This window comes from Rana temporaria, chromosome 3 (assembly GCF_905171775.1).
Source record: "Rana temporaria chromosome 3, aRanTem1.1, whole genome shotgun sequence".
NCBI lineage: Eukaryota > Metazoa > Chordata > Amphibia > Anura > Ranidae > Rana > Rana temporaria.
This window is the reverse complement of record NC_053491.1, coordinates 494,662,861-494,690,662: the sequence shown is the minus strand read 5'-3', so window position 1 is coordinate 494,690,662 and position 27,802 is coordinate 494,662,861. Positions and strand designations below refer to the sequence as shown.

Here is a 27,802-nt window from a genome sequence, read left to right as displayed (position 1 = left end):
CTGCTACATGTGGTTCCCCCTCCCGCTCAGTGTGATCCCTTGGGGGTGGGCGGGTGTGGGGGACACGTCCTAAGTTCCCATTCAATACCTTACCGACAGGATCCCCTTGATGGCATTCCATTGTCCCCAGCCCCCCCCCCCCCTAGGATACCTCGGTTAGATCCGAGTACAGTACTCTGTCTCCTGTCCGTGTCCTGCCAGTTTGGCCTCGCGGCTTATCGTTTACACCAGTTCCAGGTGCATTTTGCTGTTTTATGCTCTGTTTGTAAGCTTATTGTAAGTGATGATGCTGTGACTGCATGTATTAACAGATGCATTCCTGTATGGTTGTATGTTATTTTCGATACTGCATCACTTTGCATACTGTATTTGTTCTACCTATTGTAAAGTACAAAAACACTAATAAAATTCTTTGAAAAAATAAAATAAAAAATAATGTAAGGGGGCACTGAAATAAATGTTAACCCATATATCAGTAACCCCCATTACCTTAGTGTATTCACTATGCGGAAGGTAATCTCTGGTCACCAGAGTCCCCCCCCCCTCATTAGAGTTCCCCTTTACATCAGAGTCTGCAGGATTTCCTCTTATAGTGCAAGGGAGCCACCCTTACATCAGAGTTCCCCCTTAGATCGTGATCTGTGGCATCGTCCTTTACATCAGGGTTCGCAGAGTTCTCCCTTGCACTGTAATGGGGAACGCTGTGCTGGCTGTTATATTAACCTGATCTTCATGCAAATAGAGAAATTAGTTTTTTTAAGTTAGTTAGTTTAAATACTATAAGTTGCACAGTTTAGCACCGAAAACAGCCATTTTAGGTGCTTTTTTTAAGTGCCAGTAAAAAATTGGTGGTGTTTGTAATTTTTAGGCATCTTGCCAGTAAATTTCACTTGGGGGGGGGTTGGCAACACTGCTCTGTCCTTCCAGATTCTAATTGAGGACCATCTGTCTATGATTGGTCACTGAATGAAGAGAATACAGAGTCCTGTGTGTCTTCTGGTCCATTTCAGGTCCAAATTCAGCCCAATTGGCTGAAACTGGACCTGAAATGGTGAATGAAGATGCACCGGACCCCCTGCTGTGACCTCCAGTGTGACCCCAACCAAAGTCTGATCTCTGATAGTCAGTGGAGGGGGGAGGGGGTGAAAGCCAATAACAGCGAGTGACCTGAAGGACTATGATGGGAACTCCCAGTGTAACCGGCCAATCAGAAGTCTGTCTTTGTATAACTTTCATCTAGGTGACATGTCTGGATCCCTCACATAGAAGATTTATATCAGAATCCTGCAGAATATTATATCATTTATAGGATAATTCTCACTCCAGTGTCTGCAGAGTACAGCCAGGATCTCTGAGCCCCTCACATAGAAGTTTTATTCCAGAGTCTTCCAGATTATTCCCTGCTAAATTCAGTCTGGCAAGGGATCGATTATTGATAAGAATGGATCGGAGATCATCCCAGGCGGAGGAAGTCACACCACATCCCCACAACCTGCAGAGACAAATCCAGACACATGATATTATATTATAAGACGAATATGAGGAATTATTCCCATTTAGTGAAAAGTAACATAACATCACTAGAGCGGAATATCAGGATATACAGAATGTTATACAGAGGAAAGATCTTCTTATTAGGGAAGATGATAAAGGTGAAGCTGTTGTAGTACTTATGTCTACACAGTATAAAGAGGGGGCGCTGTGACAGCTCAGTCACCCCCTTATGTACCCGGTTATTAAGCAGAACCTCACACAGTGCCTCATACAGGGGCTTCTGAAATTGATAGATACAGGAAAGGATCTGGGGGGGTTTATGAAATAAAACAGCAGAATAGAAGTAGTGCTGCGCTGTGCATAAATAGGTGATAAAGTTCAAATGTGCTCATGTGACAGGTACACTTGAAAGGCAATAAATGAATGATCAAAATAGCAATAACAAAATATAAATAATCAGCTGCGACAGTATAAACAATGGACTGATAAAGTGTCCAAATACTGTGAAAAGTGCACCATAAAATAGATGTGAGAATAAATTTATAAAATCTTTAAAATGGCATCATCATGTGACAAGTATAAAACAAGGGGGGAACTAATGCGCAAACCAGCCTAACCCGGGAAAAAATATAGTGGTACAAATAAATTAAAAGTTACAATCAAGCAGCAGCCACAACTAATAGTGCTCACGCACTGACAGCATATGATAGACAGGGGGATGTAGTGGCGCTTGCAAATACTAAAAACCGACAATAATTTAAAACAATAAAATATTCTAAGCAATGATTCCTAAAGTATGAGAGTGAGTCCGTCCTCTACTGGGGTAAAAATGTGTTCCACTCGAGGTCTATGCCCAAAGAATACCATCCAACATCAATAATTAGATGTGGAAGGAACTGTGAGTGAAAATATATATATATATATATATATATATATATATATGCACTTTTATTCATTGGATTTCATTATATATTCACTCGCAGTTCCTTCCACATCTAATTATTGATGTTGGATGGTATTCTTTGGGCATAGACCTCGAGTGGAACACATTTTTACCCCAGTAGAGGACGGACTCACTCTCATACTTTAGGAATCATTGCTTAGAATATTTTATTGTTTTAAATTATTGTCGGTTTTTAGTATTTGCAAGCGCCACTACATCCCCCTGTCTATCATATGCTGTCAGTGCGTGAGCACTATTAGTTGTGGCTGCTGCTTGATTGTAACATTAATTTATTTTGTACCACGATATTTTTTCCCGGGTTAGGCTGGTTTGCGCATTAGTTCCCCCCTTGTTTTATACTGATTATTAGATCTACACTACTTGGGCAGCAAACCATGGAAGTATTTAGATTCCTTGAACATAGGGAAATTGATATGGAAAATATCTTTGAGAAACCAGAGGGAAAACCCAGCAGGGAATATTGAAAACTGCTTTAGAAAATGGGTCATCTGATGGAGAAAAAAATCAATGCCTGGTGGGATATTGCAACCCATGAGAAGTTACATCAAGGATAGATTGATCCCAAGGAGATTAAGGTGGGATTGTACCCATTAATGATGGCCTAACCGATAAGGAATCCACTGATGAGTGGTTTCAGTTTTTTAATGAACAAAGGTTCTTGAATTGTTGCATTACTGATATAAAGAAAACAACGTAAAATTTGAGAACAATTGATCGAAACGTTACCGAATTAAAACAAATCTAGAAGGCAGTAAAGAACTTCCCCGATTTATAGCCCTATCTAAAAACAGTTACAGAGAGATATGGAGCAAAAAGGACAAGGAGACAGTTGCAAGGAAAAAAGAAAATACCAGAGAGACATGAAAGATTATGAAGATGATCTGGTAATTTAAATGGCAGAATAAACTAGAAGAATCGGGGATTGCATCAAATAGAGTTCACCTGAACTGGATATGAGGCAAAATGCTAGCAGTGAAAAACACAACAAGTCAGAACACTAACACTACGGAACACATCAAGGGGTAAACACCCGAACCAAAAACCCAGAAAAAATGGGAACAACAATGGTTGGAAACCTTTCTGGAAAAAGAACTGGCAAAACCCAATACCTATGTTGCCCCTAGACCACACCAACAGATGCCATATAGGGGAAGATCACGGACACCACCATGGAGAAATCAAGCTTACCAAGAAGGTAATTACTATGAGACCCCTAGAAGAGAAGGAAACTATTATCAACAGGAAGACAGACGAATGTATGAAAATTCATATAACGTACCTGTATATAATCATTATGATCATTTACGACGAGATGATGGTGGAGGAGGAAGACACACCAAGACACTATGAAATAGGAGAACACCAAATCGGCACTATTCTCATGGAAAGAGAAAATAGAAACGGATCACCAAGGCGTTTTTTAGAGCAGAGACGCCTAGAATCCCCCAGGCGTCATCGGGAGAATGGGGGTGCAGAATTCGAGGAATTGGAGTCCGGAACCCAGACCAGGCGAAACAAGGGAAAGGAGATCACAGGAACCAGGATGCTCAGAGAATCGGGACAGAGAAGAGAGGACGAGAGCACACCAGGAGGACCCAAGAAAATCAATCTGGAGGGACACGGAAATCAAAGAGAGGATGCAGGGCGGGAGCAAAGAAGCAGAAGAAGAAGAGACCAATATCAGCGGAGTAGAATTAACTAAGGAGGAAATCAAAAGTACTGGGATAAAGGCCTGATATATGCCCAAAGAAAAACTTCAATAGTTGATGCATATGTGGACATTAATAAATTTGCAAGAAGTCTCCACATAAAGAAATATATGATGAATAAACCTGGAGAAGGTATAACCAGAAATATTACTGAAGAAACAGATGTTGTATATAGTAATCTTAGATATAAATCAGTTTTCAAGCCGCCCATAAGTAATGATGGACATATTGAAGCCTTCAGACGGATGGTACTAAAATGACTTGTATGACATGAAAATCAAGAGAATATCTGATCCAGGGGGACATTAAGAATGGCATACGAAAATTAGACGAAAGAAATGATGTAGTTGTAAGACCAGCCGATAGGGGGGGGCTATGTTGTCCAGTCCAAAGTGGCCTACAAAAAGGAGATTGATCGCCAATTGAGTGATAACACAACATATTTAAAACTGCCAGGGAACCCCATAATCCGGTATAAAGATGATCTAGCGCAACTTGTAGAAAGAGGGACCAAGAAAGACCTACTAAACATGATAAGAAGCGAAATATTTACAACCTGTAGGATGCAAATCCCAGTTCTGTACACACTCCCAAAATTACACAAATCAAGAGATGAACCTCCAGGAAGACCCATTGTGAATGGAATAAATTCCGTAGGTGCGAGAATAGAGAATACATAGACTGGTTCTTACAAGCCCTTAGTGAAAAAAAAACGAATCCTTCTCCGAGACACAAAACACTTGATTCAGCTATTAGATACTATCTCACTAGATGGAAAATACAGTGTATTTGGCTACTGCAGATGTATCATCACTTTACACAATCATCAACCACAAGGAAGCAGTACATACCACCAATTGGGCACTGAACACTTTAAGTGACTTAAAAAAATGCACAAAAAAAGTTTATCTCTAATTGTTTGGAATATAGTTTGGATCATAATTATTTTTGGTACGGGAATGAGTATTACAAGCAAATTGTGGAATTGCCATGGGCGCAAATATGCACCAAGTGTTGCGAATCTCTACATGGCAGAGTGGGAAGCAGAGGTTTTATATAATAGGAAACCACAGCAGTTACTTTTATACAGCATTTTATTGATGATATTTTAATTATATGGGATGGGGATAAGGAGAGTCTTATTGACTTCGGTTTTTATCTTAACTCAAATGACAAGAATATTAAATTAACTTGGGAGCTGAGTGATGAAAAAATCAACTTTCTGGACCTTGAGATTACCAAAGAAGGGACGAAACTAGTAACTCAAACTCATTTTAAAAACTGTGGACAGAAATAGCTATCTGCCTCTGGACAGCTGCCACCACAATCCCTGGTTAGAGAAATATACCGAAGGGTCAGCTCTTGAGATTGTGGAGAAACAGTACGAAAACCAACAGTATCCTGGAACAGGCTGATTTTATTGGCAAAAGATTTATAGAAAAAGGTTACAAACCAGATTTTATTGAGAAAAAAAATCAAAGACGTAGTCACTTTTGGATAGAGACACACTGATCCAGGACTCTGTGAGAAACAGCTCCTTCAACTGGAAAAATACCATTAATAATGGATTATAGTGTACAACACAAGCAAATAGAGGCGATCTGTAAAAAATATTGGCACATTGTGAAGGCCGACCGACATTTGGCACAGGTACTTCCTGAAAAACCCCTATTCACATATAGGAGGGCCCAACGCTGTGAGAGATATTATTGCTAAAAACGTACTAGATCCACCAGAGAAAAAAGTTTTTTCATTTTTTAATGAGAAAGGGTACTATCCGTGTAAAAAATGCTTTACTTGCAAACGCACCAAAGAGAGCAAAAGAGAGAAAGAGACTTTCAATTCTGTTTTTACAGGGAAACAATATAAAATCAAAGAATTTTATCTCCTGTGAGACGGAGGGGGTAGTGTACTTGTTGGAATGTCCATGCAAGATTCAATATGTGGGCAGAACAAAAAGGAAATTGCGAAAAGACTTCGGGAACACACACAAAACATAATCAATGGGTTCCCCAAGCATAGGTCTATCCCGCCACTATGACCAGTGCCACAATAGAGACCCCTCGTCATTGATGGTGTGGGGGGATAGAGAAATACAACCGCATTGGAGAGGAGACAATAAAGTGCAGAAAATTAGTCAGGCAGAATCTCGTTGGATACACGAGTTATGCACCCTCACGCCACAGGGGCACAATGTCGAGTTGATTTGAATTGTTTTATATCCAACTTTTAACTACCTATTTGCCTGATTCTTTTACTAGTGATTTTATAATTTTTTTACCAATAATTTTAAATAGGTACTGCTGTGGTTTTAGGGTCACATCACCGTACCTATTTACTGGTCCTGGTTATTTGATTAGCGCAACATGTATTTGGTCTTACAGTATCGGATTTTCCTTTTTATTGCCATTTTATATGACATTTTTAACATTATTCCTTATTATATTTCTTATTGTGGCTCTGGAATTTTTTACCATATATTATTAGCCTGGCCATGGTTTTATACATACGAGTCACTTTATGGTTAATATTGCCACATAAGGGGTTTTTTACATTGGATTATTCATTTTAATTTTATTTATTGGTGGCTTTATATATCCCCACCCACATATATTTTAGCCTTGATCAGGGGTTTTACACTTATGAATTATTTCATAAATTAGTAGAAGATTGCCTACCTGGTTCCGCACTGCCTTTTTTCTTATTATGTTCTGTCTCTCTGAATATATTGGATTAATCTAAATGTCAGCACGACAATGAGGTGGATGGCTGGGGCATTTGAAATATGCACCTTACATTTCCAGCAGTGGCGGACATTTTTAAACAGTCCACCTATATTTTACTTATATTATTCCTTCCTCCTACCACTAGAGGAGCACCTAGCTCAGAGGATCGCTTTGTCTGAATTATGTGTTTTTTATATATATTCATATTTTATCTAACATCACTGTAGAAACACTATATGTCTAGATTGATCGCAATGATGTAGATGTACTTTTATTTTATGATTGCTATCTAATTGCATAGCTCTTTACTTGTGATGCGGCGCTATAAAAATCATGTCCACACCAGCTGCCCTCTATCCTATGATTAAGCGACGTAGGGCTGTCGCGATACGCGTGAGGAGGACACAGAGGGCTTGCTGGTGAAGTCACCTGCTTTGCGGCCGCAGAGCGTTGACACTCGATTGTACACACGCTGTTTAACACAGCAATGTTTGTGAGTGTATTCGTTTTTCTTTATTAAACTGATATCCTGTGGTTTTATGCTATGGAGGCATTCCTGTGTTTCTTTTTGAGAGCCTGAATGGGGAGGAGTGTGAGCCGTCTTTGGATCCTGGATTTTATCTATGTGACTGCAGAGCAGCTCCTGTTACAGACTTGGTAAAAGCCTCAGGAAGGTAAGAGGTTGGTAAAAATAATCCCCACACTGAGGAAAATCGGGCAGGTTTGATTCACAGACATATGAGCACAATGTAACAAGTCTTCACTGAATGAGCACAATGTAACAAGTCTTCACTGAATTAACCACTGATCATCTGAATTGTTGAATGGAGCACAGATGCACGTTGCACTTTGGACTTTATTTTTAATATTATCATCATCACTTGATTGTGCACTGGATATAGTTTTATTCACTATCACTAATCCTGCAGTGATATTGTACTATCTGTTTTTGGACTATTATTTATGATTTTTATATTTTTATATATTTTTTTATTATTATATTATTATATTTTTTTCATCGCACAGAAAAACAACAGTTTTATGATTGAACCGTTTAGGTTTTTAGGACACTTGCATTTTTGGACTTCTTTTCAGTTGTTGCTTTTTCCTGCATGTGTTTGCTAATTAGTAATTAACCACTTTCCAGGAGAGCTGGAGCTTTCATTCACTGCTATTATTGTTTTATTTATTAGCACTTTGCACTTGTTTTTTTATCAAGCACTTTAAGGATTTATGACACATATTTTTAAAAAAAGGATTATTATCCCATGTACACTGTGCGGCCAGTTAGGCACTTTTATTCATTGGATTTCATTATATATTCACTCACAGTTCCTTCCACATCTAATTATTGATGTTGGATGGTATTCTTTGGGCATAGACCTCGAGTGGAACACATTTTTACCCCAGTAAAGGACGGACTCACTCATCATACTTTAGGAATCATTGTTTAGAATATTTTTATTGTTTTAAATTATTGTCGGTTTTTAGTATTTGCAAAGCGCCACTACATCCCCCTGCTATCATCATGTGACAAGTGCAACATAAATAAATATATTCACACTAAAATTCCATAAAATGAAGAAAAAAAAGGAATGTCACATTGGGGCATGGGGGGGGGGGGGTAAAGAGGGTAGTGCTCCTAGTGTAGTATTTAAAAACATTTTATTGGAATCAGCAGCAATAATAAATAAACAGGTACTCACAATGTGAAGTATCAGACAGGCACATCAAAAACGAGTCGCGAACTCGTCCAATATCACTTCCGGTGCCCTGCATTCCCGAACATGTTCGTTACAGTCACGTAACTTCATCAGGGGATAACTGGAGGCCTTTAGGAAGTGGCTCTATATATGGTTGTGAATTAATACAGGTAATTACTATGGTGGCCAATTTCTTGTAGCTCTGGTCCCTGGAAGTAGTATGGTGGCCATTTTTGGGTGGTTTTTGTCACCAGTAGTAAGTCGGCGGCCATTTTGTTGGTTGTCCATGGTCAAAAATAACATTAAATATATACGGCAGCCATTTTCTTGTAGCTCCGGATGCCAGAAGTAGTATGGTGGCCATTTTCATGTCACCAGAAGTAGGTCAGCAGCCATTTTCATGGTTAGAAAAAATATTAATAAATAAAATAAATAAATGATAATGATCATTCTTAATAACTAATGTGTAAATATGGAAAAAAACTATTAAAAACAAATGGCCAATGTCTATAAAAATGTAAATGGTAAGATATTAAAATATATAAAATGTAAAAAAATATATATAAAAAATAGACATTAAACATATGGCAGGTGGATGGACAGGGGAAATATTGCTAAAATTATTCTGAAGGGAAACCCAAGAAGCCAAAATATTAATATAGAATGGTAACTCCATTGAGGTAGAGGGAGGGGGGGGTCGTAATATGCAATTGCACCGGAAATGCATATGGGCGAGCAAAATGACATAGTAGTAGAGGGCAATACTTGTGAAATAGTTCATAACAATAGCAAGATTAAAAATCACTGATATAAACACAATTCAGATCGAATTCGATATTCAAGCCCCGAGGTGCGGAAAGTGTCTAACGTGAATATCCATTTTGATTCGAGTTGGCTTAGTGTCCTGACCAGTGCTACAAGAAAATGGCCACCATAGTAATTACCTGTTATTAATTCACAACCGTATATAAAGCCTACTTCCTAAGGAGGCCTCCAGTTATCCCTGATGAAGTTACGTGACTGTAACAAACATTTTCGGAAGTGATATTGGACGAGTTTGCGACTCGTTTTTGATGTGCCTGTCTGATACTTCACATTGTGAGTACCTGTTTTTATTATTGCTGCTGATTCCAATAAATGTTTTAAATACTACACTATGGAGCATCCTTCTTTACACACCCCCCCCCCCCTCCATGCCCCAATGTGACATTCCTTTTTTTTTTCTTCATTTTATGGAATTTTAGTGTGAATATATTTATTTATGGTTGCACTTGTCACATGATGATGCCATTTTAAAGATTTTATGAGTTTATTCTCACATCTATTTTATGGTGCACTTTTCACAGTATTTGGACACTTTATCAGTCCATTGTTTATACTGTCGCAGCTGATTATTTATATTTTATTATTGCTATTTTGATCATTCATTTATTGCCTTTCAAGGGTACCTGTCACGTGAGCACATTTGCACTTTATCACCTATTTATGTACAGCGCAGCACTACTTCTACATTTATACTTACCTGGGTCTTGATACTACCTTCAGTGTTTACTGCAGTACCCAACCTTTTAGACTTGGCCAGCGCAGGAATATCTTTTCATTACTTTAAAACAGCAGAATACCCATTTAACCACTTAACCCCCGGACCATATTGCTGCCCAAAGACCAGAGTACTTTTTGCGATTCGGGACTGCGTCGCTTTAACAGACAATTGCGCGGTCGTGCGACGTGGCTCCCAAACAAAATTGGCGTCCTTTTTTTCCCACAAATAGAGCTTTCTTTTGGTGGTATTTGATCACCTCTGCGGTTTTTAGTTTTTGCGCTATAAACAAAAATAGAGCGACAATTTTGAAAAAAATGAATATTTTTTACATTTTGCTATAATAAATATCCCCAAAAATATATAAAAAAAATTTTTTTTCCTCAGTTTAGGCCGATACGTTTTCTTCTACATATTTTTCGTAAAAAAAAAATCGCAATAAGCGTTTATTGATTAGTTTGCGCAAAAGTTATAGCGTTTACAAAATAGGGGGTATTTTTATGTCATTTTTATTATATTTTTTTTACTAGTAATGGCGGCGATCAGCATCAGCTATTTTTTTTTTTTTCGTGACTGCGACATTTATGGCGGGACACCTCTTCGGACACTTTTGACCACATTTTTGGGACCATCTGTCATTTTTATAGCGAATCAGTGCTATAAAAAGGCATTAGATTACGCTATAAAAATGCCTACTGGCAGTGAAGGGGGTTTAACACTAGGGGGCCGGGGGAGAGGAGGGGTTAAGTATATGTCCCTGGGTGTGTTCTTACTGTAGGGGGTTGTGGTCTCACTAGGGGAAACACTGATCCTCGCGTTCATTACATTGTATGAACCGAAGATCAGCATTTCCCCCGCTGACAGGACCGGGAGCTGTGTGTTTACACACACAGCTCCCGGTCCCCGCTCTGTACCGAGCAATCGCGTGTGCCCGGCGGCGATCGCGCCCGCCGGGCACACGCACGGGAGTCGGGGGCGAGCGGGGGGCGAGCGGGGGGCGCGCGCGCGCCCCTAGTGGCGGCTGGGAGAGAGGACGTCATACTACGTGCTCTCGCCCAGCCAAGCCAACTTGTCGACGTATAACGGCGGTGGGCGGTCGGCAAGTGGTTAATGACCAGAGCAATTTTTACAATTTGGCACTGCGCTGCATTAACTGGTAATTGCGTGGTCATGCAATGCTGTACCCAAAATTAAATTTGCATCTTTTTTCCCCACAAATAGAACTTTCTTTTGGTGGTATTCGATGCCCTCTGGGATTTTTTTTGTAATATAAATGAAAGAAAAATGAAAATTTGAAAAAAAAAAATATTTTCTACTTTATGTTGTAAAATCACATAAACTCAATTTTAGTCATACATTTTGGCCAAAATGTATTCAGCCGCATGTCTTGGGTAAAAAATAATAATGAAGCGTATATTTATTGGTTTACCCAAACATTATCGCGTCTACAAACTATGGTACATTTACTGGAATTTACGCAGCGTTTAGTTTATGACTAGTGTTGCTCACGAATATTCGCATTTCGAATATTCGTTACGAATATGGCATATTCGAATATTCGCGAATAACTCGAATTTCGAGGCCAAAATTCGCTATTCCGAATATTCATATTTTTTCAAATTTATTTTTAAAACAGATCACATCCTATCGACGTCTAAAAGCATTGCTGGTATGATTAGAAACCCTGGGCCGAGTAGCTAAGCTGAGGCGATCCTTTTATGTTGCCGAATATTCGCAATCGCGAATATTCGATTTCCGAATATTCGCGAATACTTTCTCCGCCCTTCTTTTGCATCAGAGCCAATCAGAGTTCTCCTACCACAGTTGTCAAAATCTCGCAATCAATTTCGCATTCGCATTAGCGAAATTTAGATAAAATATCACCAATATTCGATTTCCGAATATTCCCGAATACTTTCTCCGCCCTTCTTTTGTATCAGAGCCAATCAGAGTTGTCAAAATCTCGCAATCAATTTCGCATTCGCATTAGCGAAATTTAGATAAAATATCACCAATATTCGATTTCCGAATATTCGCGAATACTTTCTCCGCCCTTCTTTTGCATCAGAGCCAATCAGAGTTGTCAAAATCTCGCAATCAATTTCGCATTCGCATTAGCGAAATTTAGATAAAATATCACCAATATTCGATTTCCAAATATTCGCGAATACTTTCTCCGCCCTTCTTTTGCATCAGAGCCAATCAGAGTTGTCAAAATCTCGCAATCAATTTCGCATTCGCATTAGCGAAATTTCGATAAAATATCACCAATATTCGATTTCCGAATATTCGCGAATACTTTCTCCGCCCTTCTTTTGCATCAGAGCCAATCAGAGTTCTCCCACCACAGTTGTCAAAATTTCGCAATCAATTTCGCATTCGCATTAGCGAAATTTCGCAATTTTTTTTTTTTTATAAAATATCACGAATATTCTATTATAGCGAATATTTCACGAATATTCGTCTATATATTCGTGATATATCGCGAAATCGAATATGGCGTATTCCGCTCAACACTATTTATGACTTTCATTCTCATTTCTTGTGGTAATAAAATGACAGGGCAGTACAGACCCCCCAAGTTACCCCTTTTTGGAAAGTTGACACCCCAAGGAATTTGCTGAGAGACATGTTGAGCCCATTGAATATTTTTTTGTCACAAGTGATTGAAAAATGACAATCTCTATGTACACACTATAGAAGGATGTACTTTGTTCATTCTTCATTTTCAAGGTTTACAATAACTTCAAATCTGAGTGTGTAACTATAGAGGAAGGAGTAAAGAGGAGGCAATACACAGGGGGAGGGGAATATCTCCTCTGATAGGACAAGGAACAGATTACGAGGTGATAGGAAACACAATGGTTTTTTTTTACAAAAGGCAAGTCCACTTTGCACTACAAGTGTAAAGTACACTTGGGAGTGCCAGTCGCTGTAAATCTGAGGGGAAGATCTGAAATGAGGGGAAGCTCTGCTGATTGTATCATCCAATCATGTGCAAGCTAAAATGCTGTTTTTTATTTTCCTTGTATGTCCCCCTTGGATCTACAGAGACTGCACGTCCAAGTGCACTTTACACTTGTAGTGCAAAGTGGACTTGCCTTTCATAAAAAAAAAAAAAAAAAAACATTGTGTATAAATAATTAGCATTTTCATTTCCAGCCAGCAGGTGGAGCTGAAATCTATTTTCCACATGTTTACCTGACTGTCCTTCCCAGATCTCTGTATAATCCATGTTATTTCCAGAGCTCAGTGTTAGATGCCGGGGGGCAGGGGGAGATGAGACAGAGATAGAGCAGAGAGGACATATGCCTCTAACATGTGTCATGCGATGTGTCAAAAACCTCTCCCTTCTCCAGGCGTGTTCTCGGTTCCAAAATATTCAGACATAACTTCATTATATGATGGTTTATTCTTCCAACGATATGACAGCAAATAGACAGTTTATGCTTACATTGTTACGTTGTTACAGACATCATGGCAGGTAGGCATCACAAAGTTACAGAAGGAGGAAATAGATGTTAAGATGATTTGGTCTCTCTTGCTTGGGAGAGGGTCCCATCCCTCCCCCCATCTCTCCTGTCGGGCCGGGAGACCCAGGAAATCCTAACTTACTATGCTCATCATGTGTTCTTATACAAGTTTAACAGCTAACTAAGCACAATTGGCTCGTTTCCAAAGAAGGTTGCGATGAGCTCTAACGCTCGCTTATGTATATTTAAGTATCATCTCCTCCCCTATCCTTGACGTAGGACTTCAAGAATAGTTATGGCCTACACCATACCAGCTGTTCTGTTATCCTACATTGACCTTCGTTTGTCTTTAACAAACCTTCAAATGCTACCATGTTTAAATCAATGATTCAGAGACCTTTATAACATAATATCAATACATTTAAAATCTAACAATTTCCCCTTAATGCACTGTAATTAACAAACAAAATAAGTGCATTCATCTTAAATAATAAAGGTTTCTGATTCACTTTTTTTCCAATACAAACAATACAATTTAACATTTCAGATATTGTACATAAACTTTTTCCAAAATTCTGCGATATTCCTGTGAAATATTTAACCATTTCATTCCTTTAAGAAATTATAAATTATTATATTATTAATAAAAAAAAAATGTATTCTTCATCTAAATTATGTAATATTAAAATTTCTTCCTTTACCTTCATAAATTTTACTTCTTATAACTTCAACCATATCATATAACTATTTTATCATAAAGAAGAAATAAATATATTTGATGTATCAAATTATATTACTCTATAATATTTATTATTAATTAATAAATACAATTTTTTCATTTCTTTTGAAATTTCAATAACCAAATTTATTAGTTTTTTATACATTATCCTAGACACTGAACAATTATAAACATAATACATAATCTATTTGTTTGTGGATACATAAAAACATAACTTTCCCATTATTTGATTGTCATATTTTTATATATTCTATCTTTCTTTCTATTTATTTTCTATCTTTTTAATCTATTTATTTTATTTTATTTATTTATCTAATTTATTTATCTATCCATATAGTTTATTTATCTATCCATGACCAGCAAGCAACTCTTTCTTTTAATTATTTTTTCCAATGTTCCGTATTATTTAATTCAACAATAATTCTGTTTAGATACTTTCAAATCCTTTTCTTCCACACAAGCTTGTATGTTTAACTATATTAATACTTCCAATGTATACTTTGTTATACATTCTTGTAATAACAAACTATCCATCCAACTTTAGCTACTGGAATAAATTATGAAACATACTCATAAAAAGTACAAATCTTATTCAAAACATAATTTCTATTCAAATTTAGCAAAGGCCTAGCCGTATTTTGTGAACAAACTTCTGAAATTCCTATACTTATACTTTGTCCTATTCAACAGATTGCAAATAACTACATATGCTAATTTTAAAAAAACATAGAAGAACAGACATTCTCCATCCTGTCATTAACTCAAAAAATGTAACCAATCCTTACTTTAGAAAAGGTTTTAAACCAAAAATATAACAGGTAAATAAGTCACTTAGTATTTACCTTTTCTTGAATCATCTTACCCTATTTAGACTTTAAAATCCTATTGTAGTGTTCTATAATATCAGGGTACTAAAGATGATAAGAAACAATAACTTTATCAAATAATAAAATTGCATACATGTCCTTCATCACCTGTCCTATAAAAATGGAAAAATCATTATCTGATTCCATGGTTTGAAAACAAACCCCAATGGAATGTGACAAAATTTATAACTTAGTTTTCATTAAAAATATATTAATTTTCCTAGAATTACCTCAATTAATTTTATCAAAAATTAACTAAAAAGGAAAAAACATACTTGTATACTCCTTCAGCAGGTGAAAAAATCTAATATACTCAATCTACACAGATTGCAATATTCTCAATACTTTATAGTATCAGATCACTCTTTGCCTTTGAATTGCTCTATAAACATAATAAAACAATATTCAAGAAGTTTGATGACAAAAATGCTCTAATAATGAGTAGTTCGAAATTTCTTTCATTAGCTTAAACAAAAAATCAACTAATCAATTTGTCAGTCAATCTGTCAGGTACCTGGATATGCAAAAATAAATATGTTCATTTAAAAATAATTCTATCCATTATTGTTGGAATCAATTATTTTTACAATTAATTTTATCTTCATTATCAGTCTGTACTGAGACAAAATTTTAATCGTCCCCCTTTTTATTCTGTGACTAATTATATTTTGTAAAAGTAATATTTTACCATATTATTGTACTTTTCTTTACTATACTTTACTTATAATTGCTTTAATTTTGCAATAGAACATTTAGGTTGGGCTTTCCTAAATACTTTATTTCAGAAAGAAACTTAAATCATGTTAAGTTTATTTTCTGAACCGACTTGTACAGTATGGTTAATTGCACCACACATGCCCTGTCACTCTGACTGCTAAACAAACAAGTCTTAAGATCATTTTTTTCAGTATAGACAGATATTCAGAAAGTTTCATCTGTGCCAATATAAATATACATACATATACTGTATATAGATACAAATGGATTCCTCCCAATAAATATCCACTGAAAAATTGATAAAGTAACTTTTGCATGACTTACTTGCATAATTGTGGCTTTTTACACTGCATAATTTTAGCTTCAATGTCCCATTTCAACTGGCTTTACATCCAGTTGTCACTCAGACAAAAGCTTAATCAAAGCCTTGTGTTGACACTTCATGTTTAAAAATAACACCTTTAGTTTTATCAAAACAAATGGTGCAAAATCCACGTGTTTTTTTAAAACAATTACTTTAGTTAGTACTTAGTAATACCTTATTAAATATTTTTTCCAACCATGCACCTTTATTTCAGATTTCTGAAAAAAGTTTAAACACTTAAAATGTGTTTATATCCATAGAGTTGAAAAACTCTTGTCATGACTGACCATCTGCTTAGTAACTCGACCTCCATTTCTCTGTTAATGACACACTTCCAAAGAAAGATCTGTCACTGTCAGTCTTGGCTACCATTCACTATACAATTTGTCTAACCAATCTCATTTTATCGTTTTTAAAATTTTTAACCTTTTTTAAAAATTTTAAAGCATATTTGGTTTGTACATCTGCTAAAAATCATGTACATAACGTTATAATATGACTTTTGATTATAATAATGACAAAAAATTAGTGGAACAATCTCATGAAACCCAGATTGGCCCCTTCGCATGAACCGACCTGCGTCTCCCCGAGAAAATTACTCCAACCAACTGTTTATCAGAAATACTAAATTTCTCAAAAACTTTTAACAATAGTTTTCTCTTCAATATTTGCTATTTTTAGATTGAACAAAACTTTCATATTTTAATATTTTTCCTGGGTAAACTTTAGTAATTTAGAACAATTTACTACCTTTAATTAAATAACCAAACCCAAGTTTGGAATCTTTTATAAAAAATGCTCAATCCTTATTATTTTCTACAACCAAATCTGTAGGATTTTTGTTAAATACTAAATACCTTGTTGTTTACCATTAACTGAATTTTATACAGTTCTTACATAATCTTAATCAATAGTTTTTCCTTAAACTTCTGCCCCTGTATGTGCTTTGAATGACATGCAATAACACATTTCTGTTGTTTTAGGCTAAAATATTCCCGAACATATATATGCAGCATTAAACTTAATTTCCTTATTAAAGAACTTCTTACACTCTGGTATTAATTAATTAATTAATTACCCCACTACTGTTTACATGATGGCATTGCATATATATATATATATATATATATATATATATATATATATATATATATCAATTCCCGAATATTACTGAGATATACTTCTGAACCTTGAGATTAACCATCCCATGTTAAACCACTTATATAAAAAAACATATTTACCCCTTGTTTAGAATGATTTTCCTGTGCACTTAAAAAACAAGAGATGCAATGTCCTTTAACTTTGTCTTCTTTAGTTTCTTTCGTTTGTTACATTGACTGTCTTTGGTGACTTTTCTTGTTGCATTTTCATGTTGCTGTATCTTCATACGTTGCTTTATTTTTGGAAGAATAATGTCCTTATTTTCTTTGAAGAATTCATTTTCTAACAGTTCTTGGGCCAGATTCACAAAGGTTAGCGGATCTTTAGATCCGTGTAACCTATGTGAATTAAGATCCGCCCTCGCAAGTTTGTGAGGAAAGTGTCAAATTCACAACACACTTACCTCCAAACTTGCGACGGCGGATCCTAACTCCCCCAGCGGAATTCAAATTTACGCGGCTAGGGGAGTGTCATATTTAAATCAGGCGCGCTCCCGCGCCGATTTAAATACGCATGCGTCGTCCGGGGAATTTCCCGGCGTGCATTGCTCCCACTGACGTCAATAGGACGTCAGTGGTTGCGACGTGAGCGGGACTTGCGACGCGCGTGTTCGTGAATCGGCGTACGCAAACGACGTAGGAAAATTCAAAATCGACGCGGGAACGACGGCCATACTTAACAATACTTACCCCTGCTTTTAGAAAGGGTAAGTATACGACGGAAAACCGCTACGGAAACGACGTAAGAACACAGCGTCGGGTCCGCGTACGTTCGTGAATTTCGCGTATCTCGCTGATTTACATATTATTCAGTGTAAATCAGCGGGAACGCCCCCGGCGCCATTTTTAAATAAAAAAAAAGATCCGACAGTGTAACACAGTGTGACACTGTCGGATCTCAGCCCTATCTATGCGTATCTGATTCTATGAATCAGGTGCATAGATAGGACCAGAAAAAATCCGAGATACGATGGTGTATCTGAGATACTCCATCGTATCTCTTTTGTGAATCTGGCCCCTTGTCTTTTTCCTCTGGCCCGCTTCTTTTTCTTTGGCTCACGTGTTAGTGTAACTGTTTATTTAAGCCGTAAAGTAGCCTCAAGTAAACAAATGTAAAGATGCGTGCGTAAAAATAATGTCTTTCTCCTTTTTGTGTAGCAAAAGGAATGTATAATGTATAGTGTATTCTTGGACAGTTCAAACATCAAAATCCCGACTTTCAAACTAGCTCAACCAAAATACATCTGCCTGTGTATAAATGGTGGCCTGTGAAAATAATGTGAAGCTTTAGATTCTATTTCAACACTTCTTCTGTGAGACTTCTCACCTTTTTTAGAATCTTCTTGGCAGCATCTTTCACGTACGTAAACGTCTACGATTTTTCTCCATAACCAGAAAAGTCCTCGATGGATTTTGCATGATATCTTGAAACCTTCTGTCCAAAATAGCTGTGGCTCAGTAGCCCTGTGTAAGGTTTTTTTTTTTCTTCTGCTCGTAAGCTACAAGCATTCTGACAGGTGAGAAAACAAGACAGCGTAAAAACTCACCCTGTGTTTTTGAGCCTTCTCTCATCTGATGGAACACAAACGCCTTTTTGCTTCTAGGTTCATTTGGTCGTATTTTTCTTCAAGACTTGAAAGAACATCTTTGACTTCATTTCTTCATTTCCCCCTTGTCAAGGCTTTAGGAAAAAAAATTACCAGTCTGGCTGGCGTCCGCCATTGTTAGATGCCGGGGGCAGGGGGAGATGAGACAGAGATAGAGCAGAGAGGACTTATGCCTCTAACATGTGTCATGCGATGTGTCAAAAAACCTCTCCCTTCTCAGGCCGTGTTCTCGGTTCCAAAATATTCAGACATAACTTCATTATATGATGGTTTATTCTTCAACGATATGACAGCAAATAGACAGTTTATGCTTACATTGTTACGTTGTTACAGACATCATGGCAGGTAGGCATCACAAAGTTACAGAAGGAGGAAATAGAGGTTAAGATGATTTGATCTCTCTTGCTTGGGAGAGGGTCCCTTCCCTCCCCCCATCTCTCCTGTCGGGCCGGGAGACCCAGGAATCCTAACTTACTATGTCATCATGTGTTCTTATACAGTTTAACAGCTAACTAAGCACAATGGTCATTTCCAAAGAAGGTTGCGATGAGCTCTAACGCTCGCTTATGTATATTTAAGTATCATCTCCTCCCCTATCCTTGACGTAGGACTTCAAGAATAGATATGGCTACACCATACAGCTGTTCTGTTATCCTACATTGACCTTCGTTTGTCTTTAACAAACCTTCAAATGCTACCATGTTTAAATCAATGATTCAGAGACCTTTATAACATAATATCAATACATTTAAAATCTAACACTCAGTAGCTCAAGCTGTAATTTCCCTTCATAACTAACTGACTCAGAGGAGGAGGAGGGGGGAGCAGATTGCTGAACCCCACCGGAGGGACCTCACTGGATATTGTGTAAAAATTTAGGATGAATTGATCCATGGTGTCTGTAGCTACAGAGGTCAGTGAGGTCTCGGTCACATGTGTGCTAGTACCATGTGATTATGTGACATTTATTCAGCATTTCTAAAGCCTCATAACCGCCCTTCCATGCCTGCCATGAATATTACAATGGCAGCCACACAGTGCTGGTCACACAGGAGCGGTAGCGTTGTGTCGTGTTAAAATGAAGCAGCATGTCGCTGTCATGAGACATCCACGCTTGTCAGTCGCCTCCATTCATTTCATGGTGATGTCCAATAATAGCTGGGCATTGGAGGACAGACAGCGGAGGCTCCGGTATCCCAGAATGCACTGGGAAATAATAGAGAAGTAGGACAGAGCAGCTCCAGTCACTTCTGGTTGTACAGAACAGCCGTGTGGGACTCGGAATGTTACAATGTTATAAAAAACAATATAAGTAAGATATCTTCAAAGTGTTCAATATTGCATTATGAGGAGTGAGACCACCCAAACTTTAGCAGACTATGTACATAAAACTACTTTGTGGTCGGCCACTTATGATTGGTGATGTGCAGTGACACCTTCCTTACAGGATAGATATAAAGATAGCTGTGCAGCGCCAGAAGTGAGACTCCCTAAACTTAAAAGTGTTAATATTTACACATTTTAAACAAACAACACAAATATACATGATGAAGCCCCGCCTAGGGCGTAACGTGTAAGGTGAAGACGTCATCACGCCTCTCAGATACACTAGGAGAGCCGCTGCTATACTGTTATGAAGGAGAGGAGGTTCGCCGGCCGCTCTGTGCATTCTTACATGGATATATTGTGATTCTATGTGAGGATATATTACATGTTATTATTAATAAACTATTAATGACCCGAGTATCCAAGCTATTGTGACACATACAAATAAAACAGATCTGGTAACAAGTCACCAAGCGGGTATTATCCTCAGACCGGGAAATCTGTCCTCCAGGGGGCAGGAGAGCGATAGTGAGTATGATGACATGGCGGCTGGTTTTCATTTTATATAATTATTGTAATATATTAGAAATCCACATATCAGAGGAGATCATTTCCTCTACATCACTTCCCCTTTAGGCTCTCCCACTAGAATAGCAACCCCTCCCCCGGACATTTATACGCATTCTCAATTTCTCATAGTGTTTTTCAGAGCTTCATAAAACACAATGAAGACACATCATTAATGTCATAGAAGTGTTACTGAGCATTGCTTCCTTCTTCATCATCATAATATGTGTGAGCGAGTCCTAAGGGTTTCTATTCCATCCTATTTCCTGCTTGTTAGTGTAGCGCTACCCCCGAAGGAGCCGCTGGTTAGTTTGGGACCGGCTTTCCAAGTTACCTTCTTGACTTGGGGTGACTTCTGTGAGTGTGAATAAAGAGCAAGTGTCCAGACACCAATTCAGTTTCAATGCTTTAATCCAAGGGCCCAAACTGGCCAACATCAACATGACACACGATAGGGAAAGGTTGATGAGCGTAGAGGAACTTTAGTATCAGGCCTTGGATTTCAGGAGAGAGCGAGCCTGCTCTCAGCAATGGTGTAGCTCAATTATTTGCCATCCAATCAGGGTGGGTAAAGTGCCCCCGGCCAGGCAGTTTTCTCAGGCCTGGCAGCTGGAGCGCCACTTGTAGATCACTGGGAGGAAACAGACCTCTGCCACAGACCTGACTCAGGGCCTCTGCCACAGGCTGGACAATTTAGGATTTGTGAAATCAGTTGGAGCGAATCCTCCCAGTTAGTTCAATCAATGTCACCCACTGACAGTTTCAGCATACCTGTCATACGGTGTGGTGACCGGATCCCCGATGGTTCGTCTAGGTCTCCAGGACAACCTCTAGTTCTAGGTATTCCCGAGCCAATCCCCACCGCACAGCTCCCAGCTTAGGATCCTCTCAGCAGAAGGTTGGGACCCAGCAAGTCGCTGGGGCCCCTTTCAATGTCAGGGTGAGGCTCTGCATAATGCCCGACCTCAGCCTGGCAGGATGCGGTGGTGGGGCCCATGGATGCGCGTACCCTGAAGGTGGGTACCACACCTGGAACTTGGGCCCTGCAAAAACAACCCGCCAAAAGCGGCTGCCACAGATATATCCCCCCTCCCAGCATGCCCAACGAGGGAGAAACTCCTCTGATTGGCTGCTGGAAAAAGGTGGGTCCCCCAGAATCCCTCTAGCGCCAACTGCCACCCAGGGGTGACACCCCTGGAGCGCAGACTGACCTACAGGACAAATTCTGGAAATGGCAGCAGCCTAAATTTCCATAATTTGTGAATGGGAGTAATTTAACCCTCCCATTCCCCACTAATTTTAGTGTAGTGCCCGTACTGAAAGTAGGGGGGCGCTACATTAGGAATATGAAGGGTCATTCCATGTGTACAGAGCCTGGTCACTGTTCTACTATAAGGGGAACCCCAAATCCCATGGATGAGATTACAAAGAGAAAGATTCCCTCAGAGAGAGGAGAAGACATGAGAAGAGGACAGGTGATGGAAGATTCTACATGGGTGAGGATGGAGGACACCCAGAGATAGAAGGAAACACTGTACACACGACCGGTTCATCCGATGAGAATGGTCCAACGGACCGTTTTCATCGGTTCACCGCTGAAGTGACTAGATGGTTGATGTGTGTACACACATCAGTTCAAAATCCGATCGGGTCAGAACGCGGTGACGTAAAACACAACGACGTGCTGAAAAAAAACGAAGTTCCAATGCTTCCAAGCATGCGTCGACTTGATTCTGAGCATGCGCGGGTTTTGAACCGATGCTTTTGTGTACTAACCATCGGTTTGGACCGATCGGTCAGCGGTCCATCGGTTCGATTTTAAAGTTTTAAAATTTTGGTCCGAAGGAAAAACAGACCGATGGGGCGTACACACAGTCGGTTTGGGACGATGAAACTGAAACTTCGGTCCATTCTCATCGGTTTGGACCGACCGTGTGTACGTGGCCTGAGAGACGGGAACAATCACAAGACGTCACATTTCCCCATCACTGCAGATCACACATTTCTCTTACCGTAATTCCTGAATTTTACTCTCCGAGTTCATCAGAAAGGAAAGAGAATCAGACTTCCTTTCATATCCTGAAGAGGAGGAATCTTCTTCTTCTGCTTTGTCCTCTCCCAGACAATCTTTACTGGAAATAGTACAACCCACAAATCTAAAATCCAATAATGAGATAATAATTACCACCAAGAATGTATGACCTCTGACACCAAGAATAACAATGTAACACCCAACATTTCCCTTCCACATGGCTGCCTTCCCTCTGGCTCTACCGTCTCATACTGGACCTGATGAGGACTTATCATTGGTGGCTATGCGTGGTCTTTGAAGTCACACTCCAGACAAAACTTAAAAGGAGGCCCCTGATATGTATACGGGGTCTCCGGCCTTCCTACACAGGGGTCTCCAATCATCAACAGCTTCTGGAGAATCCTGGAACACCACTTTGGTTCCAGATATAAAATGCAGTCCAGATATTCCCATCTCCGCCCACTTCTGCAGACAATTGGCTCCTCCAATGTTGGAATGATGATGTCACACCCCTAGTATTATTTCCCTCCCCCACATCTCTGAACACTAAGCTTTCCCTCCAAATGTTCTGTGTGATAAATGGTATAATTGGGGGCAGGGAAAGGGTTAATATGATGTAAATGATGTGATTGTTCCCAGAAGTTGTGTAGAAGGTGATATGTGGGAACCACCATTTAGCTCTGGTTCACACAGCACAACATGAAAGTCGCAGCGACTTCCAGCCTGACTTTTCTCTACAACTTCCCAGCGACCAGGTGTGACTTCAAAGTGACTTTACTGAGAAGCATTCCTATGTGACTTTGATGGATCCGTGTTTATAGCGTGTTTTGTCACACGATAACCGTGATTGGGGCGTCATTAACAATCAGGCTGCATTTACATCTGCATGATTCTGAATGCACATCAACCACAGAAATTGTGTGCTTTGCCGCACGTTTCAGAAATGCGATGTGACCGTCCATCACGCTTGTACTGCAAAAATGGCGAGCCAAGCACGACGCATGTTTCCAAAATGTGTGGCAAAGCATGCGTTTTCCTGCAGGTTGCTGTGCGTTCAGAAATGTGCAGATGCAAATTAATAAAACGGAAATGTGATGAGCATTGCTACACAAAACATGTAGCAAAGCATGCATTTTCTTGCGGGTCGCCAGCAGTTGTAAATGCGTTACCATTCATTCACATCTGTGCATTTCCAACTGCACAGCAACCTGCAAGAAAATGCTTTGCTGTGCGTTTCATAAATGTGCGTCGTACTTGTGTTATTATTCATTTGCACATTATGAAATGCATGGCAGACCACAAGACCGCACAGCAAGGCACATTGCACCTGCGTTGTCATTCATTTACATCTGCGCATGTGTGGCGTGCGTTGCTGTGCATTTCATAGACGTATGAAAAAGCGCACATTGTCTGTGTGGGTTCCTCATATTCAGAAACACACAGATATGAATGTCGGATAATTATTAATGACCCCCACTCACAGATATCAGACGCATGTTTTGCTGCCAAGATGCATGACACTCTATGACTGAGAAGATTCTTGAGCTACTTTGGGGTGTTTGTTGCATGTCGGGCAGAACATTCCAGTGAATGGGCTCCCTATACACAATGTGTGCTTACACATAAAAAATACACAAATAATGGAGGTGGGAATGTGCGTTTCCGCTGCACTCAGGTGTGACTGGGATGTGATGGGAGGAAGATTTCAGGCAGCGAGGATGACCAGGGAGGAGAGGTGAGGGGTAAAGAAGCCTCAGAAGTCACAGCAAAGTCTTAAAGATTCAGACAAATGTGCGACTTTCTGGGGATTTTACATTGAAGTCTATGGGAGTCGTGCAGCACAAGATGTGCTGTTCTCCTTATAGTTATTTGTACATTGCATTCTTAATTTGTATTTCTCCATGTTTGTTTTCATGCATTTCTTTCACTGCTGCCATCTGCTGGCCAGAATTTGCATGCCACACACTTCTCTGTTTTGGTTAGTAAATTTTTTTGTATTCAGAGGCGTGGACTCTTGCTGGGCAGGTCTCTTCACTGGGGGCAGCCATTTCAGTATCTCCTCATGGCTGTGTGACTAGACACTCCACATTTTTGGGCTAGAGAAGGCATCAGTTTTTGACCACGCAGAAGTCACGCAGAAGTCACGCAGAAGTCAGCAGTAGTTAGCAGCAGCTCAGCAGCAGCTCAGCAGCCACAGCAGCTAGCCTCAGGACATATTCTAACAAGTCAGCATTGATACCACTACTACAGAACAGTATTGTATCACCGTTTGTTGTCTTATCTGGATTGAATAAACCCACGCTGATTTCATCTTCATGTCTGAGTCTGGATCCATCTAACCTGAACATCTGCCGGTCCTGTCTGCCCCACTGCTTGGATACGAAGGTAAGAAGTCACACAGCTATTATCAGTTATACCTTCATTCGCCTTCATGTGGGAACAGAACAGTCAAAAACTGCCTTAATGTCCACACCCAGTCACAGATTCCCTCAGAGTTACCACACTAAGGAATCTCCCTTGTAACAGGCCCATCTGCAGCGAATCTGCCCGGCTACAGTGCATGTTCCACAAGTCTCAGGGCAAGCACCGCATGTCCACAGTATCTTTACTGTTGCCTGAAAGCCCTCCACAACTCATCAAGCCGTTTTCTATATCCCATATCAACCTTTGCTCGCATAGCAGAACTGTTAATGCACACGGGGTCCCTCTCTAACCTAACCCCCGCAAATCACTTAAAACACCTGAGGAACCTTGCCAGAGTGCCCCAGCCAAGGCGCACTGCAATTTTCAGCCCCCAATTCAAAAGTTTATTTTCTTAAAGAGACAGCGCACCTTAAATCAAAATGGACAAAAAGGACCTTGCACAGTTCCCCAGTGATGAAACAGAGCTAATGCAGCCTGATACTGATCACCAAGAAGTACAGGAAGCAGAACCCACACTTCCAGCAGACCAAGTCGGGCGACCAAGACGCTCCCTCAAACCGACAAAGGTCAGGGAAAACTATCAAACCACAAAAGATGAGCTATGCGATAACCTGGAAGAGCTATGGGAGCGAGTTTCCTCCCTCATGTCAGGACTTAAATCCTCTGGTGATACCTCAAGCTTACAAGTTGGCATCAGGCGGCTGAACACAGCTCATGAAGGATACAAGAGACTGTTCACAAGGTATATAACCTTTCTAAAAAAACGTTAATAATGATGAAGCCCTTTCAGAACTGAGCAAGGCAGAATCTATAGACATTCAAAGAGACACCATGGTGCTGCTTGCTAAAGATAAAGCGGAACTCCGCATCTCCCATTTGCAGGAAACTAGATCACACAGATCAAATTCATCCAAACATTCCTCTCGGTCATACAGATCATCGTGCTCAAGAAGCTCAACCCTAAGCGACAGACTACTAGAGGCCCGCATGAATGCAGAGCAATTCAAAGCCAGACGTTCCTTCACTGAAAAGGAAGCTCTGGCAAAAGCAGAAGCACAGGCCAAGAGGGCAGACGCAGAAGCCAAGAACGCAGAAGCAGAGGCCAAGAGGGCAGACGCAGAAGCAGAGGCCAAGAGGGCAGACGCAGAAGCAGAGGCCAAGAGGGCAGAAGCAGAGGCCAAGAGGGCAGACGCAGAAGCAGAGGCTCGAATAAAGATTCTTGAATCAGAGATGGAAGAGGAAGTTGCATTAGCTAAAGTAAGACTACTTGAGCAAGCATTAAGCCAAGGTCTTGATCCAGTCTGCTCGCTACCACAGGAGGTAGAAGATTCAGCTTACCGCACCAGCGACTATGTGCTGAAACAATTATCTGCATCACCCCCAGTATGCAGTACCATCAAAGCTGACAACGCCGAAACCTCAAAGTCATCTCCACCTACAGTGCCATTGTCACTTACAGCACCCGAGAAATCTGATGGTGTTCACCCAGATGTGCCTTCTCAAGGACAGTTATTACGAAACTACAAAAAGGGCCATCAGGCGTTTCCTGGCCTACCTCCACAGCTCAAGCAGCAGTCCTCACGATCTACAGAGACTAGATCACAGCTCAACCCTGCAGCAGCATCATTCTACCTGGATGCCTCTCACCCTTTCACGCCGCAAAGCCTACACGCTCCCGGCGGCACCACAGGTTGTCGTGGCAACAAGCAGTGAGAAATCAGATATGTCTGAGTTGGCCAGGATTATGGCGAGCAGAGAGCTAATTAACACAAGTCTCTCAAAATTTGATGACCGTGCAGAGAGCTACAGAGCTTGGAAGGCAACTTTCAAGGCCACCATTGCCAACCTCAAACTAGACGCAGAGAAGGAGCTCAACCTCCTGATCACATGGCTGGGCCCAAGCTCCACAAATCGCATCAAGAGCCTCAGAACTGTCTATGTGGGACAAGCAGAAGCAGGTCTCGCTGCTGCCTGGCAGAGACTCGAACGTACCTTTGGCAGTGCAGAAGCTATAGAGAAGGCCCTATTTAAGAGATTGCAGAACATTCCAAAGATCAATCTTAAGGACGTCCATAAGCTTCAGGATTTGAGTGACCTGCTCATGGAACTAGAGCTTGCCAAAAGAGAACCTCGTCTGACCGGGCTATGCTACCTGGATACAGCCCATGGAGTGAACCCAATTGTCGTGAAACTACCATACAGTCTGCAAGAAAAGTGGGCGACATCAGTCTCAAGGTACAAAAGGGGGCATGACGTCACCTTTCCCCCATTTATTCATTTCTGCAGATTCATTGATGAACAGTCCCAGATGAGGAATGACCCCAGCCTCGATTTCCTGGAGTTCAACACTACAGCTCCAGCGACACCATCACCATGGTATGAAAGTGTCAT

At 39.9% G+C, this 27,802-nt stretch overlaps 1 protein-coding gene across 1 annotated transcript in view; it reads right to left on the bottom strand.

Annotated features, from left to right (window-relative positions):
* Positions 1–1,102: 1,102 nt before the first annotated feature.
* LOC120930827 (NACHT, LRR and PYD domains-containing protein 3-like) overlaps positions 1,103–27,802 on the bottom strand; it is a 77,169-nt gene continuing 50,469 nt past the window's right edge. The window contains exons 7-8 of the mRNA XM_040342007.1: positions 22,968–23,087; positions 1,103–1,492 (exon numbers count right to left, since the gene is read on the bottom strand). Coding sequence (XP_040197941.1) covers positions 1,318–1,492; positions 22,968–23,087 — 295 coding nt within the window. The 3' untranslated portion in view covers positions 1,103–1,317. The remainder of the gene's footprint in view (positions 1,493–22,967; positions 23,088–27,802) is intronic.